Source organism: Ovis aries, chromosome 3 (genome assembly GCF_016772045.2).
Source record: "Ovis aries strain OAR_USU_Benz2616 breed Rambouillet chromosome 3, ARS-UI_Ramb_v3.0, whole genome shotgun sequence".
NCBI lineage: Eukaryota > Metazoa > Chordata > Mammalia > Artiodactyla > Bovidae > Ovis > Ovis aries.
This window is the reverse complement of record NC_056056.1, coordinates 151341745-151359688: the sequence shown is the minus strand read 5'-3', so window position 1 is coordinate 151359688 and position 17944 is coordinate 151341745. Positions and strand designations below refer to the sequence as shown.

The 17944-nt window shown below is 37.4% G+C and overlaps 1 protein-coding gene across 8 annotated transcripts in view; it reads left to right on the top strand.

Annotated features, from left to right (window-relative positions):
* Nucleotides 1-17944, top strand: part of RAP1B (RAP1B, member of RAS oncogene family) — a 47096-nt gene that overhangs the window by 21705 nt on the left and 7447 nt on the right. For 3 of the 8 annotated variants that reach the window (XM_015094763.3, XM_027967474.2, XM_060412828.1), the window contains exons 2-4: nucleotides 14915-14996; nucleotides 16005-16073; nucleotides 17290-17346. In XM_015094763.3, coding sequence (XP_014950249.1) covers nucleotides 14940-14996; nucleotides 16005-16073; nucleotides 17290-17346 — 183 coding nt within the window. In that variant the 5' untranslated portion in view covers nucleotides 14915-14939. Of the gene's footprint in view, nucleotides 1-3696; nucleotides 13668-13868; nucleotides 13942-14914; nucleotides 14997-16004; nucleotides 16074-17289; nucleotides 17347-17944 lie in introns of all 8 variants that reach the window. The other 5 variants (XM_042246944.1, XM_060412826.1, XM_060412827.1 and 2 more) reach the window with 4 other exon arrangements.

Sequence of the window (17944 nt, the reverse complement as noted above, 5' to 3'; positions counted from 1 at the left end):
AAAAAGGCCTTTTTCTTGGAGTATAAAATTAGTAAGATTGCAGACATTTTCCATTTGTCCTCTCATGTCAGTGGTATTCATTTTTAAGTTACTGTTTATTTTGCAGTTCCCTGTTAGTAGTTGTTTGGTTTTGTTTGTTTGGGAGGGTGTTTTGTTTTTTTGGCTGTGTTGTGAGACATGTAGGATCTTAGTTCCCCTACCAGGAATCAAACCCGTGCCCCTGCACACTGGACCTTTTAGTTCCAGAAGCTCCAGATGTTTTATTTTTAAGAGAGGGTATGAGCTAGTGGTTGGACATCTTAATTTTTCCTCTAAAAATTTTTTTATTCTAATCAGGAGTTTTTAATTCTAACATTGTGTCTAAAAGATTAGTCCAGATTCTTTCAACATTTGAATTAGTTAATTTTATTTAAGAATGAGAAGAGGGCACAGTAATCCTCTTTAGCTACTAAAATACTACTTTGGGAGTAGGAGGCAGAAAGGAGAAATCAAATATCTCTTCCAGAAAGTGTTCAGTGGGAGAGGTAGTGTCACTTGACTTTAGGAACCAGTAGTTAAGTGTTTTTACTTAGCCCTTTATAGTTTAAGATCACAGAATTTCAAATGGGAGTGGGATAGGGGTATGTAGGGAGGGTTGTAGCTAAACACCTTGAGGATAGGAAAATCGCTTGAATTACCAATGTTTTAGTAGACTTTTATTTATTTTTAATTGGAGGGTAATTGTTTTACAATGTTGTGTTTGTTTCTGCCTTAGATGAGCATGAATCAACGACAGGTATAGATATGTCCCCTCCCTCTTGAACCTCTGTCCCATCCTCTACCACCCCTCTGGGCTGTCACAGAACATTGGGTTGAGCTCCCCGTGTCACACAGCAATTTCGAGGGAATTTTAATTTGACTGTAGCTATTTGGAGATCCTTTTGACTTAATATTTTAATGGAAATGAATTATAAAATGTTGCTATCACTTTTAAAGTATTGATTCTTATAAACTGACTTCCCTGGTGACTCAGACGGTAAAGCATCTGCTTATGTGGGAGACCTGGGTTAGATCCCTGGGTCGGGAAGATCCCCTGAAGAAGGAAATGGCAACCCACTCCAGTACTCTTGCCTGGAAAATCCCAAGGACAGAGGATCCTGATAGGCTACAGTCCGTGGGGTCGCAAAGAGTCGGACACGACTGAGCAACTTCACTTTCTTTCTTTCACTTTCCTATAACCTACTTTCTACATGTATTAATGAGACTGATTTAAAGAATAAGATTATAGAGTTAAGAGCAGGTAAGTTGCGAAGAGTTGACTCATTGGAAAAGACTGATGCTGGGAGGGATTGGGGGCAGGAGGAGAAGGGGACGACAGAGGATGAGATGGCTGGATGGCATCACTGACTCGATGGATGTGAATCTGAATGAACTCCGGGAGTTGGTGATGGACAGGGAGGCCTGGCGTGCTGCAGTTCATGGGGTCGCAAAGAGTCAGACATGACTGAGTGACTGAACTGAACTGAACTGAAGTGTCTGGAACCCAAAAGTTGTTGGTTTTCATACTGTTCTGCTGTAGAGCATTTTCTTTTCGACCGAAGTTACAGTTCCTACAGGGCAAGTATAAAAAACTAATTTTTTTTTAATTGAACTTTTTGGGATATATGCCCAGAGCATCTCATGTATGTATGTATTTTTTTAGCTGCACTGCATGGCATCAGGATTTTGGTTCCCCAACCAAGGATTGAGCCCGTGTCCCCTGCAGTGGAAGCACAGAGTGTTCACTGGACCACCAGGGAAGACCCTTAATTTGTGTTTAATGTTAGGATTTGTATAATTCATTTTCCATTGGAATTCATGATAATCTGTCAACAACTAATTAACTTACATGGCATTTTACCTAAAAATAGTTAACTTGTTAGTGGCCTTTAAAAATTTTTAAATATTCTTTCCTTTGCTGAAATGAATTATTAGTCTTTAAGTCATCCTTTAATTTGACAAACATTTCTGAACCAAATAGAGAACACCAAAATAAAAATGGTAATGACTAACATTTAAGGCTTTTATAGACATTATGTGTTCTTATTTAACCTGCCTACTAACTCTGTGAAAATTGGAATCACTGTTTTATAGATAAAACACAAGCCTAGAAATCAGTGAAAACTCACTGGTAAATTGAATTAATAGCCAGTTTTCTAGATCTTATTTCTGGAATCCATGTTTTACAACCCTGGACTGCAAAGGTAGTATAGTTTTTACTTTTATGGTATAAGGAGAAGTTAACTTTGGTCCTCAAACTTATCTAAATGACTTCCTTATTGATAACTGAATTGGCCATACTTGGCTAAGGAAAGTTTCTAAAAATGTCAGTTGAGTACTTGTTTGGTTTCACCTTCTTAAAATATAGGGTTGTTTTGTTTATTAAAACATAGGTCCATCATTAAAAAAAAAAAGAATATGTGTTTGCTTTTTAAGATAATCTTGATTTCGAGCATTTTCATGGTAACTTTATGGAAACAAATTTTGTTACTGGATTAATATACCAAGTTCCTTTGGTTTGATGGTGTATTGTATTTTATCCAGAATAGAATTAAAGCAATCTTTAATTAGAATCCTTTATTCAGGGTTTTATCTGTCAGCCCTGTGACATTTGGTCCCCAGTCCACATTTTTGCATATTTTATATGCATACTTTTCTCTTGCAATGACCTTTTGCTTCTTTTTATAGTTTACTTCCCAGTCTTAATCCTTGTAATCAATATGTATAATCCTGTACAACCAACCTCTTCATTTGGGTTGATAGTTGAAGTATATTTCCTGAGGGAGAAACTCATGCCTAGGCCCTAATCTTACATTAGTTTGAAAGAACCCTCGATTGACCTCACAAAACGCTTTGGACTAGCATGCCAGAAGGGAGAAGAAAATGTAGAAGGCTTTTGCATCTTGCCTTGGTTGTGTGCCCAGTAGTGTTGACAGATAGGACAGCGAATGAACAGAAAGATTGTCCTTATTGTTTCAAGCCTTTTTATTTAGCTTTATCTGTATTATATTTGAAAGATAATTCTAAAATGTCTATAATATTAAGCCTCCATTATGTAGTTAGGAAAAAAAATTTACATTATCATTAAATTTTATTACCAAAACAGAATTTCACAGTTGGCCCTTGAATAATGTGAAGGTTCAGACAAAAATTCAAGTGTAACTTTACAGTCAGCCCTCAGCACCTAAGGAGTCAGCCCACCTCCAATTGTGTGATACAAATTTATTTTTTTAAATAAGTGGACCCCACATGGTTCAAACCCATGTTGTTCAGTGGACAGCAATATATCATTTTATACTAATTAAGAAGGAGTATAACTATAGAATACTTTTAAAAAATTGTTTCTCTTTATAATTCTTCAAAACTTGATGTAACAATATTTTGGAATTGAAAGGGACCTTAGAGTTCATCTAGTCCAGAAGTAAAGAAACTGGTGGCCCAGAGTAAAAATCTCCATAACTCAAATAAGTGTGTTGGTTTTCACTAAGTCACAGTTTTTAGATTTGGAATGACTTTAGCTGTATAAGTGTTCACTTTATTTGGCCATAATCCACACTATTCCCTAATAGTAACACCTTGCTGCTGGAGGCGTTTACATACCTACAGCTTCTAAAATAGAGCCAAGCCTCTTCAATCACAAGATAATATTGCCTTCTACAACCTTTTGTTTCCTCTTAGAAAGCAAAACAAGAGTGTATAATCAAGTCCTGACCTAACAGAAGCAGAAGATATTAAGAGGTGGCAAGAATACACGGAAGAACTGTACAAAAACGATCTTCACGACCCAGATAATCATGGTGATGTGATCACTAATCTAGAGCCAGACATCTTGGAAAGTGAAGTCAAGTGGGTCTTAGAAAGCATCACTATGAACAAAGCTAGTGAAGGTGATGGAATTCCAGTTGAGCTGTTTCAAATCCTGAAAGATGATGTTGTGAAAGTGCTGCACTCAATATGCCAGCAAATTTGGAAAACTCAGCAGTGGCCACAGGACTGGAAAAGGTCAGTTTTCATTCCAATCCCAAAGAAAGGCAATGCCAAAGAATGCTCAAACTACCGCACAATTGCACTCATCTCATATGCTAGTAAAGTAATGCTCAAAATTCTCCAAGCCAGGCTTCAGCAATACGTGAACCGTGACCTCCCTGATGTTCAAGTTGGTTTTAGAAAAGGCAGAGGAACCAGAGATCAAATTGCCAACATCCTCTGGATCATGGAAAAAGCAAGAGAGTTCCAGAAAAACATCTATTTCTGCTTCATTGACTATGCCAAAGCCTTTGACTGTGTGGATCAGCATAAACTGTGGAAAATTCTGAAAGAGATGGGAATACCAGACCACCTAACCTGCCTCTTGAGAAATCTGTATGCAGGTCAGGAGGCAACAGTTAGAACTGGACATGGAACAACAAACTGGTTCCAAATAGGAAAAGGAGTACGTCAAGGCTATATATTGTCACCCTGCTTATTTAACTTCTGTGCAGAGTACATCATGAGAAATGCTGGGATGGAAGAAGCACAAGCTGGAATCAAGATTCCGGCAGAAATATCAATAACCTCAGATATGCAGATGACACCACCCTTATGGCAGAAAGTGAAGAGGAGCTAAAAAGCCTCCTTGTGAAAGTGAAAGAGGAGAGTGAAAAAGTTGGCTTAAAGCTCAACATTCAGAAAACGAAGATCATGGCATCCGGTCCCATCACTTCATGGAAAATAGATGGGGAAACAGTGGAAACCGTGTCAGACGTTATTTTTTTGGGCTCCAAAATCACTGCAGATGGTGACTGCAGCCATGAAATTAAAAGACACTTACTCCTTGGAAGAAAAGTTATGACCAACCTAGATAGTATATTCAAAAGCAGAGACATTAATTTGCCGGCTAAGGTCCGTCTAGTCAAGGCTATGGTTTTTCCTATGGTCATGTATGGATGTGAGAATTGGACTGTGAAGAAGGCTGAGCGCCGAAGAATTGATGCTTTTGAACTGTGGTGTTGGAGAAGACTCCTGAGAGTCCCTTGGACTGCAAGGAGATCCAACCAGTCCATTCTGAAGGAGATCAACCCTGGGATTTCTTTGGAAGGAATGATGCTAAAGCTGAAACTTCAGTCCTTTGGCCACCTCATGCGAAGAGTTGACTCATTGGAAAAGACTTTGATGCTGGGAGGGATTGGGGGCAGGAGGAGAAGGGGATGACAGAGGATGAGATGGCTGGATGGCATCACTGACTCGATGGACGTGAGTCTGAGTGAACTCCGGGAGATGGTGATGGACAGGGAGGCCTGGCGTGCTGCGATTCATGGAGTCTCAGAGAGTCAGACACGACTGAGCGACTGAACTGAAATGAAAGTATTTGATGCAGCCTGTCAGAAAGAGGAACAGTCACTATGGGCTGAGATAGTGTGAAAATACTTCAGATGTTTCTGACATTACCCTCCTAAGGACTGCATCCCAAGTATTTGTGAGTCAAGAACATTCTGTCCTGATCCCTGTGTTATTTTCTTCTACCGTGAAGGATAATGAATATTCTCCTATATACAGTTAGCAAAGGAAATCACCAAGGGGCATTTTGTACATATTGAATAATGCTACCTCATAAGACCAGCTATGTTTGAAAAGTGAAAGTGAAGTTGCTCAGTTGTGTCCGACTCTTTGCGACCCCATGGATGGTAGCCCATCAGGCTCCGCTGTCCATGCGATTTTTCAGGCAAGAATACTGTAGTGGGCTGACATTTCCTTCTCCAGGGGACCTTCCCAACCCAAGGATCGAACCCAGGTCTCCTGCATTGCAGACAGATGCTTTACCGTCTGAGCCACCAGAAATCCCATTTATATCCCAATTAGCAAAGGAAGGAGGGACATTGAAGTCTTGAGCTCTCTTGTGGATCCCAAACAAATGTCTATAACTATCTCAAATTCGTATTTAAGTTCAGCCGCAAATTAATGGAACATCATCCCACCAAAGATGTTGATTCAAAAATACTGAGCAGAACAAAGCCTGATGATAGAATCTTTTGTTGAAAATAGGATTTGATAACAGTTTGTTGAAATGACTGAGTACTGAGCTAAATAGTACTTTGACTTCAAGTCCTTCATTACCACCCTGATTAACATAATCTCTCCATTCCTTGCTATCTCCCTTAACTAGTTTTATACTTTTTTCTCCATAGTACTTGTCAAATTACCATGTTTTATGTTGATTTTATTTGTCTCAACCCACCCCCCCCAACTGTAAATTTGGGGGGCAAGGTATTTTATTCACTGCTTTATTCTGTTTTCCTGGAACAAAGCCTAACATGTAGAAGGTACTCATATATGCCTTTTGAATATTGAGTGCTATAATACAGTAATCTTGATAGAGGGTGTCATTTCTTAGATTTTCTTTTTTAATTCTCAGGTTTTAGCACAATTCTTGGTTTAGAGTGGGTCTTCAGTAAATGTCAACATGAACCAAAGAGCCAAGAGGTTTTTTACTGCATCTGTTTTTCATTTTGTAATGGTGTTTAAAGTTTCCTCGGTTTGTTTGTTTGACTGCATCAGGCCTCAGTTGTGGTGCATGAGATCCTGGTTGTCTCGCGGGATCTTTTGTTGGGGTACGTGGGCTCTATAGTTGGGGTGCGCGGGCTCAGTAGTTTCTGCGAGCGGGCTCTCTGGCTGTGGTGTGTAGGCTTAGTTGCTCCATGGCATCTGGGATCTTAGTTCCCCCACCAGGGATCAAACCCATGTTCCCTGCACTGCGAGACAGACTCTAACCACTGCACCACCAGGGAATTCCCTCCCCAGTGATTTTTAGATGTATAAGCTTGTAGTTCTTAGTTAGGGGCAGTAATGTCTGACCTTGGGTGTGTCCTGGGTCTTGTCAATGTAGGATATTGTATGCAGTATGTGTGCATATGCACACACATGCGCGCAGTCTCAGTCATGTCTGACTCTGCCACCCCATGGACTGTTACTCACCAGGCTCCTCTGTCCTTAGACTTTTCCAGGCAAGAGTAGTGGAGTGGGTTGGCATTTCCTACTCCAGGGTATCTTCCTGACCCAGGGATCAAACCCATATCTCTTGCGTCTCCTGCATTGATAGGTAGGTGGGTTCTTTACCACTGCACCATGTGGGAAGCCCATTATACGTAATACAGAATAGTAAATATTTTTATCAATATTTTATAATTATTATTCATTGTGAGTTGAGTGATTGGCTAAACTTGGCCACCTTTTTTTTTCTGATTTTATTGAGATAAAATTGATGTACAGCGCTGTAAAAGTTTCAGGTGTTCAGCATAATAAATTGACTTAGATACACTGTGAAATGATTACCACAAGTTAGTGAACATCCATTGTCTTATACACATAGAAAATTAAAGTAGAAAAAAGTATTTGTCCTTGTAATGAGAACTCTTAAGATTTACTCTGTTAAGAACTTTTATATAACATAAGCAGTGTTAGTTTTATCCTGTTGTACATTATATCCTTAGTATGTACTTATAACTGCAGGTTTATACCTTCTGACTGCCTTTGTATACTCCCCCCCTTTTTTTATAATTCTAATAGATTTCACCATTTTTAAGTTATAATAACATGCTATAATTACAAGACAACTCCATGACTCCTCTTTCACCTTCTGGCTTTAATTTTCATTTGTGTATTATAAATTTACTGCTTATTAGTAATAAAACTCTCAGAAAAAAAACTACATTTTAAAATAATTCAAAATACTGATAGATTAGTATATATTAATATATATATTACATTTTGTATTAACAGCGGGAGTTTCCTATAAGATACATTCCAGTTTCAGAGATGTTAAAATATATTTTAAAAATGCCTCTTAGATTTCCGTGGAATATAGTAAGTATAGCTAAATTTATAATATAATTCAGTTAGTCTTTAACATATTCTAAACTGGTTGTAGTAATAGGACTAAATTAAGGATGGAAACCCACATATGATTGGAAAATAGTTTAAGGCTATGCATTGTATCTTTTTACCTACCTAGAAGAAACTTTCTATTAATAAACTAGACAAACACTGAATAGCAGTAGTCCTCCTCCTTTCTTAGTGTTTTGTTAAACTAGTAGGTAAAAGGGTAGAGCAGTGATTCTCAGATGAGGGAGCATCAATCAGTTCTGCTACATGTATTGAGCAGTAGCCCAGACCATTGCTATTACAATTATTTTTAAAGCTATCTTTTACTGATTATTACTATGTGCAAGGACTCTTGAGGGAAATTACCACATTTCATATGCCAGTCACTGTTTGAGGTTCTGGGGAATTAAGAAAAGACAAACATTGTCATTTTTGTGGAGTTTACGTTCTTGTATATCCATCTCACAACCTTACCGTATAGGCATTACTGTTTCCATTTTCCCTGTAAGGAAAGTGAAGCTCTAAAAGGTTTCATGACTTGCCAAAGATTATACAAAATCAGGTTTTAAAATGTAGATGCTGTGAACCACTCTGCTGTGCTGTCAAAATTGTCCCTCTTTGGGGTTCAGTGAATGAGAACAATTGTTTTCAGTGACTCAAACAACAATTATCATAACCCCTTTGAAATTCTGATATAACTCTACCTATCTTAAAATTATGCATGAAATTTTAAAAACTGAACTAATGGCCATTGCCAACCATTCGGAGTTGGCATTCATAATGAAATCCTCTTTTTATCTTTGGCTTAGAATCTGTAAACAGTTTTTCAGAGCTGGTGTAGTAGAAGGCACAAATTTAAAAAATAGGTATTAGTTCCAATCTTGGCTTTTTTTAATTATTATTAAGGAAAATACTATCCCAAGAGTTGGTATTTAGTAGGATTTAAATAAGAATATTTTGCTTTTTTGTCCATATAAGGAAATATTGGCAAAAAAATTAATGAAAGAGAATGACTTACTTCATTTGTGGTTCCTTCTTATCAGTGTTCCTTGTTAGAAAGCTGCTTATTGGTAAGTTAAATTTGTTTTGTCACTGTTTTTGTATTCGAAAGTCTGTTGATGATTTTCATATTTCCTACTTGAAGATTTGAAAAGTTTTCAATTTCTTGTTAATTTAGGGCTCTACAGTTAAAATTCTTGTTTGTGTTACTAAAATTAAACTGATAAGTGTTATTTATAATTTCCACAAGCTGGAAACAAACCAAAATATCCATGAGCTGGTGAATGGATAAAGAAAATATTACCTATATCCATACTATGCTTTTTATCAATAATAAATAGAAGGAACAAATTACTAATAAAGCAGTAATATGGGTGAACCTGTCTCATCCTAGCAATAAGTAATACTTTGGATAAATGAAGCAACTGGGAAGAAAGAAGGACCCTAGTCATCTCATTAAGAAATGTAATTCCCAGAAATGTTTACGTTTTATAGTATATACAAGTGTCCTCGTTCACAGCTTCCCATTTCTTAGAAAACAAAAACCTTTTGGTTTAGTTTTTCTTTCTGGCTTGTTTACTTTGTGAGGATCTCTGAAAATGCTTAACTATTGTAGATTTTCTAATTTTTCATTTTCAGTTTCCTGTTCAGGTCTTTAGACCATTTACAGAAAGAACATGTCTCTCTTTAAAATTTCCTGAAGTTAATATATTTTGTTTCCTGTGTTCATTTTGTTTACAGTGTTAAATGTTGAGCAGTCTACCCCTGAAATAGTATATTTCCTAAATTTTTCTGCTCCCAAGGCCAGTTTTCTTTTTAAATATGCTGGACTGTTTGAATCTGGTCTTTACTGTCCTCCTCCTGTTAATCTCTTTCTTCTATGATAAAATTAAGTACTTAGTAATTCAGTTGGGATTCTACAACAAATTTCTGTTCGTCTACCTGAGATTTAGAAAAATCTTTAAACGTAACTCCAACTAAATTCTAGACCAGTTTTTAAATTCAGTTTCTACAACTCTGACTTCTACTCTAGCAATTTGAGAGATTTCTTTGCTAAGAAACTGTCAAGAAAAGTAGTGCATTTCAGTGGTATGGTCAAGGAGTAAGTGGAATAGAAAGGCATTTTGGGAAGTGTAAAGAGACAGTGGTTCAGGGAGGGTAGGTTTCCAAAGGTTTGAGCAGGGGAGTAAAGGAAGGCTGTCTTAGTCATCTTATTTTGAATCTTTGGAATACCAATTAGAGGAGTTGATTATTGAATGTTATTTTTTTCTCATAATTATTCTATGTTTATAATTCCTCTGAAAGGGTTAATTTTTACATTTTAAAAGTTGGCCGTAAGTCCTGTTGTTACTCTGTAGTTGTCAAAGTCCCCATTTTTGTAATTTAGCGATGAAAGTGCAAGAGTCAAGATTATATTGGAAGTCTATAAAAGACACAGAAGTTTTTCCTAGAAAAGGTATGGCCTTGACAAATAAGAGAGAGATCACTAGAGTAAAAAAAAAAATGGTGTTGGGGTAATTAACTGGAAAGAGATACATTGGGAACTGTTTGGATAATGGAAGTGTTTTAAATGTTAATGAGAGTTGTGTTTGAGGTTGGAGGGTATTGCCATATGCCAAAATTCGTTTAACTGTGTGCTTAAGATCTGCTTGTTTACTGAATGTAAATTATTCCTCAATATGATATAAAGTGAAAATGAAAGTAAAGGTTGTTCAGTCATGTCTGACTCTTTGCGACCCCGTGGACGATACAGTCCATGGAACTCTCCAGGCCAGAATACTGGAGTGGGTAGCCTTTCCCTTCTCCAAGGGATCTTCCCAACCCAGGGATCGAACCCAGGTCTCCTGCATTGCAGGTGGATTCTTTACCAGCTGAGCCATAAGGGAAGCCCAAGAATACTGGAGTGGGTAGCCTGTACCTTCTCCAGGGTATCTTCCTAACCCAGGAATCAAGCAGAAGGGGTTTCCTGCATTGCAGGCGGATCTTTACCAACTGAGCTATGAGGGAATATGATACGATCTAAGTGTGCTTTAATTTTTTTTTTCCATTGAGGCATGTTCATATTTGTATTATCCCTAGAAAAAGGATCCCAGGAATTTCTCTCCTGTGTTTTTATCTTGCTTCTTCATTGTCTGTGATGCCAGCTGAAGTTGTCAGTTCAGTGAAACCATACTGACGGGTTAGGAGCATATTATTCTGCCATTTTTCTAGATCTTTCAGTGGCACCTCAGATCTAGGGCCTGATCACTCCACACTTGTTTGACCTGCCTGTGAGGTTCATAGTAGTTTTCTCAACTCTGCAATCATTGATTTCAAATTCACTAGTGTAATCATGCTTCATTATCATATTATCACAGAAACTGACTGGAGCAAGCCTAGTAAGAACCTGATACTTGCCTCTCCTTTCAGCATTATTGATGCTCTTGAGAGCATCAGCTGGGACTTCCGTGTGCACCATGATAGCAGCACAGAAAGAGTTTAAAAATTTCTTTTTAACAAATGTATTCTTACAAACAGATCTTCAGGTCTCTTGACCAAGCAGAAGTTAGGAAGGTGCCCCATAATCAGCCTCACAGTTCATGACCCTGTAATGCTGTCATGAAAGTGAGTGACCCACAGTGAAGTTTGGCCCATCACTCACCTTTGCCTGAATTGGTCACTGATTGTACTCATCTTCAACCTTTAGTGCTTGGGGCCAGTTAGAATTTCACTGGAGGCTTTTCAGACCTGTGTGTCCATCCATTCCAAACAGCTCTCCCTTATACAGTGAATGAGGACAAAACAGAACATGAGACAAAATTTTGCACAAGTAGACTAACAAAAAGCAAAGCAAGTAGCTGAAGAATTATGAACTAATGGCAAAAATACATATTAAATAGTACGCTCCAGGCCAAAATCAAAAGCCTAAATTGCCTTACACAAAAACCTACTTGGTACAAATCCTAGAATAACAGATTTAACAGTGTGAGCTCAAGGAACTTATTGGAGCACCCATCATTGTTGTTACTGACTCATGTGATAGGAAAATCTAAGAACAAACAAGTTGGACACAGGCAGCCCATTCAGTACGCTTGTTTGTCTGAGGGCATCATTTGGAATGATGCCAGAGGAGGATCTTAAGTGGACAATCAAAGAATGAGCAATACCATTCAATAGCTGAAGTTATTGATTAATTAAGGAAACGCTACCCTGGTCTCATATTGCCTGCCCTGATCAGAGCAGACTACTAGTCTTACAGAGTCTTTAGGGAATTTCAAAGTCCAAAGATACACAAACTTTCAAAGGCAGGAATGAATTAATTATCAACTGTAAAAGCAGCATCAGTTAAGGTAGACAGTTGCTGATTGTTGGCATTTTTCTGGGTGTTCACTGAAGTCTCTCTCTCTTTTTTTAAGTTATGACACTTGCAAAGAAGTGAATCAATAAGTGGCACAGCCCAGCTGCCTAAAGGATAAAAGATTCAGGGAAATAAGTCTGTTTGTGTTAAAGTTAGTTGATTTGCTCTTTGGGATGCTGTTTAATAAATTATTGACCCCAAAGTTACCATGTTCCGTCTAGCTGGGTGCAGAAACACAGATTTGAAGATGTCTTTCATTAGAGTCCTAAGTTTATTTTTAAATATTTCTCAAATATTAATGTAGGTCTGGGTGGTTGGATAATGTCTACATGGAGCTGAATAGAATTACCACCTAAGTAATCCTATTTTTAAATGACTTTACATTAAAAGAAATAAACCTGACCAGTTACACATTTACAGAAAACAACTTATTTGTCATAAATTAAATGCACACTACCATGTGGGATATTCTTTAAAGAGAAAGGTGGTTCAGCTTTTATTTATATCTTTTTTCATGAAATATCTGGTAAGAACTGTGCAGTTCACGAAAGTTAAGGAGTGTTCCAGTACTGGAGAGAAGTCTATGGAAATGATAAGTTCACTAAGTTTAGAAATAAAATATAGGAACTGGTAAGTGGGAAAGTTAGCAACTGACTTTTTTGGTATTTTTTAAATTTGGTCTCTTCCAGGGCCCCCTACCGCCCCCCCCCCCCCCAGCCCAGTTAAGGAATGGAGAAAAATACAGTAAGTGATCCATGTATTTAAAGGCACAAGTGAAGGAGAAATTTTTGAAAAGTCATCCTTGGTATTAAACACGGCATCCGAAGGAGAAATCAAAGGATGGCGTATAGTAGTAGTGTTAGTTGCTCAGTCGTGTCCGACCCTTTGGCAACCCCATGGACTGTAGCCGTGTTCCAGGCTCCTCTGTCCATGAAATTCTCCAGGCAAGAATACTGGAGTGGGTTGCCACTTCCGTCTCCAGGGTATCGAACCCAAGTCTCCTGCATTGCTGGGAGATTCTTTTACCGTCTGAGCTACCAGATAAATAAAACACAGGATTTCTTCCAAGAGTATGGACCAGAAAGAAAGAACATATAAAGAGGTTTAATACAAAGAAATATGTCAAAGTGAGTCCATTCTTAATTGACTGAGAAGTAAGAGGCTATCAATAAAAGGCTGGTCACAGAAGCATATTCACTAAAGTAACTGGTTATTGGTGGGTTAAATGTGTTCAGACCAGTCCTGGTATTGTGTTACTATAAATAAAGAACTCCGACTCTTTGCAACCCCATGGTCTGTAGCCTACCAGACTCCTCCGTCCATGGGATTTTCCAGGCAAGAGTGCTGGAGTGGATTGCCATTTCCTTCTCCAGGGGATCTTCCCGACCCAGGAATCGAACCTGGGTCTCCCTCATTGCAGGCAGACGCTTTACCATCTGAGCCACCAGGGAAGCAGGTATCAATAAAAGGCTGGTCACAGAAGTGTATTTACTAAAGTAAATAGTTATTGGTGGGTTAAATGTGTTCAGACCAGTCCTGGTATTGTGTTACTATAAGTAAAGAACTGTCATCTCTTCATTGAAGAGGATTTAAAGCCTGGTCTGGTGGCTACTTTTGTACCATAGCCACTAGCAAATTATTATTTTTTTTTTTCTAGAAATGTGGGAGCTTTGTATTCTCACGTTATTCCCCATCCTGGAAACTTGCAGGATCTTCTTTCCCTCTCAGTAGTAAGCTAAAATTTTAAAATGATGAGCCTTGGTATGGGTTGTTTCTTTGGGGTTTTATGTTTATTTGATTTTCCCTGTTTCATCATACTGAATACTCAGTAGACTTTTATCAGTCTGGACACTCATGTTCTTGAGATTTACTTTTGATTCCTGACCGTTTTTGGTCTCTTTGCCACCCCATCCAAACACCACCCTCAACCTTCTCTCAGACACACAGACACACAAACTTCAGTAATAGATACTTGGTCAGCTTTCTCCACTAACTCATTTACCATTTATGTATCTCAGAGGCCAGCAAGTTTTTTCTATGAATGCTTCATATTAATAGTAACTATTTTAGACTCTGTGGACCAGATAGCTTCTGGTATAAGGACTTAACTCTGCCATTACAAGACAGCAGCCACAGACAATACAAATGAATGGATGTGGCTGTATTTCAGTGAAGCTTTATGTGCAAAAACAGGGAGTTGGATTTGTTTGCAAATCCCTCCTCTATACTGTTCATCTTTACCAGAAAGTTAGCTCAGTTGAGGGCAGGAATTTTATTTGCTGTTCATTGGGGATATCCTTGTACTTAGTAGACCTCAACTACTTGTGATTCAGGATTACAAGTGGTTCAGAAAAGGAGATAACATGTATATCACTGCCATCTTTTAGCCAATAGAATGCCCCTTAATGCAGTTTTTCAGTCCTCTCCCCCCTACCCCCGTTTTTCTTGACAGAGTATTTTATAGTAACTGAATACAGAGTAGGACTAAGAATCATGTCTAGAATTCTGCAATTTCCTTCTTCTGATGTTTTATAAAGAGCCCTACCAGTAACATTATTTACTAAGTTTGTTTATGAAATGCTTCATCTTAGTATGGTATAGTAGTCATTTTAAATAAATGCTTGAATGTTTTATTTATATAAGAAGCACATGAATGCAAAGATATTATTTAAGAATTCTTTCTTTTTTTTTTTTCTTAATAAGGTACTAGCTTTTACAAGTTTGCACCATGCGTGAGTATAAGCTAGTCGTTCTTGGCTCGGGAGGCGTTGGAAAATCTGCTCTGGTAAGACATTCTCACTGTACCCAAGCTATTCACACTTAAGACATGTTCTTTTTCTGTTGAGTGTTAGGTTTTGCTTATTTTTTTGTTAAGGTGAAATCTCATTGATTTTAGAAGTAATATGATATTTTTTCTTGTAATTTAGACAACTTTTAGTTGTATCTGGGGAGATCATATTCTCTCTGGAACATGGGTTCCAGACCAGAATACAGTTTGGACTTAAGCCCAGTTTGGACTTGAGCACATACAAGTCTATGTCCGTCTGCATTTCAGAGCAAGATAGAAATAAATTTTGGTCCATTTCATTGTGAGTTGGCTTAAAAAATATAAGTTTTATGTTATAAAAATTAAATAACTATATTTTTAAAACTTTTTTCGAAGTTTACCTTTGACTGTCCCACCATGTTTTTTATATCAAAAAATAGTAAAGTAAGAAAGAAGACACAACTTGACAATGGTAGGTAGGAAGGGGAGAAACTTAGGGGAAATAACTTGGTGAATGGTTCAGAGTTTAGCAAAGCCCCACCTCAAGATAGACTGACCATCTTACTTTGCCACGTGTTTGTCACATAAACACCCAGCACAGAATTTGACTTGCTTGGACCAAACAGAGAAGTGTGTACAGTGGAGTATGAACTGTGTTTTCATTTGTAAACATATTCAAAGTGATGGAGAGGCATTGTGAGTGTGCACATATGTGTGTTCACCAAATAATTAGCCACTTTCTAACTAAAATTCACATTGAAGCCCTAAAACTGAAATAGGAACCATTTAACAATTTTTAAATATGTGAGCTCTAAATTTAGACCTACCCAATAAGGAACGTTATGATTATTAATATTTAAAGCTTTCTGAGGTAATTTTCCCACCAAATACTTATGTTCGAAGGTAGTTGTGGTTATTTTTTTTTTTATCAGTGGTATAACTACTTATGTGAAATTAATATTTTTGAATGTGCAGACTTGGATTTTTCTTTTTGAGGGAGTATAATGGTATGTTAATTTTTTTCAGACTGTACAGTTTGTTCAAGGAATTTTTGTTGAAAAATATGATCCTACGATAGAAGATTCTTATAGGAAGGTATGTTACTTTAGAAGGCTTTTGCTTTCAATTTTACTGTAAACATAAATTATTGTTTTTAGCTTAATAAATATTAAATGTTGTCTATAGAGTATAGGATGAGGAGCAGAGTTAATTTATAAAATTAGTGGGGAGAACTCACATCTGATTATTTCCTGGCATTGCATGTTTACCATCTTACAAGAATCTTAATCACTCTTGCTTTATCTTTCTTTCTTGCTCACAAAGAATTTTAAGTTTACACTGACCCCCAAGTTGTAATTTGTTACAATTTGACTTTAGAGTTGAGACATCCACTTCAGGTGGGTAGTTCCATGTTTCTCCCCTCTTTCTGCCCACCAAAGACTGAATGACTCTCAGGCTCCCTGCTTTTTATATAAAGATGTAAGTACAAAAGTCTCCCTAACCTTCCTATTTACAACTCCTTGAGAAAATTCCACTGCTCATAATAGTAGAAAAGTTTATTGTTCATTTCTGTAACACGTGACAATAAAACTTAATATGCAGACATTTTTAATTTACAAGGGAGAGAATTACCCGCCGCCTTAAAGCAGCCAGCCTGGCCCTTGCTGCGGTGCAGACACTGTTTCCATTCCTCTTCTGTGTCCACAGTCTGCCAAAACTAGGAACCCTTTCTGGACCCCAGCTCTGAGGCAGCATTACTCTTTTTTCTGCATCTGTATCTTTTTTTCCTAGGAAATGTTAGGTTTAAAGGGTACAGGGATATATAATTTATTTGATAGCTCTTCTTCCTTGCTACCAAAAATTTTGTTCCAATATAGTGAAGGGGATGTAGTTATAAGCAAAAGGAAAGTATATCTAAAGTATGGCAGAATTGATAAAGATGGTTACTTCTGACATTATTGGAACTATTACTGCATTAAATAAAAATTTTTTGAGCTGATTTGAAATTACTTCCTCTGCAGAATTAAGTGCTGAGTGATTCACATTGAGATTGGAGCTTGTATATCTTGTAGATATCTTTATATTAAATTGAGAACTCATGGTTTTTACACTAAGTGCAGTTTGAGGGTCAGTAAACGTTAGTTATCCAGCTATTTTTTTCTCCTGTTTCGTTAGAGCATGTATTACTTGAGATTAGTATCAAAGTTGCTGTAATCTGTGTCTGTTTTAAATATCATATTAATATTATACATATTAAAGTAGTCTTATATACAGGAAAAAAAATGAAGATCTACCTTAATTTCCCCCCTAGCAAGTTGAAGTAGATGCACAGCAGTGTATGCTTGAAATCTTGGATACTGCAGGAACGGTATGTAAAGCACTACCCAAGTGTATGCACAGCTTGTGCAGTGTTGGCCTTATAAATGCTGGTATACTTACAGATAAACATTATTTAACAGTAAGGCTTGCATTAAGTCTTAAAGCTGTCTTCCTTATCCCCTTGAATTATTTTCTTGTGTGCATGGGTTATTTACTGAAGAAATAAGTAGAAAATTTGTATGAAAATTTTCATAGCTTCACTAGTACTTTTAAAGAAAGTTAGGCTATATATCCATATATTAAATTATGTGGGAAATACCTGAGATTCCTCAGTGACTGTGTGAAGTATTTTGAATAGTACCTTTCATCCTTCAATATATTTACAGAACAGCTAGATCTGATGGTATCTGAAGGTGAAGGGAAGATTTACTCTGGATGTGTGGTATTCATTCATCTAATGTTTGAGTACCTGATATGTGTCGTGGCTTGTATTCTTACACTCAAAAGCTTACAGTCTAGTGAAGGAGGAAGTGTGGGAAAATGGCACCATGTAGGTAACTTGCTGGTGGACCTCGGAGAGCTGGAGCATTGTGAGCTAGCTGTGAGTAATGGTGATTCGATTGGGTGCCTTCCATATGGTGGCTTGA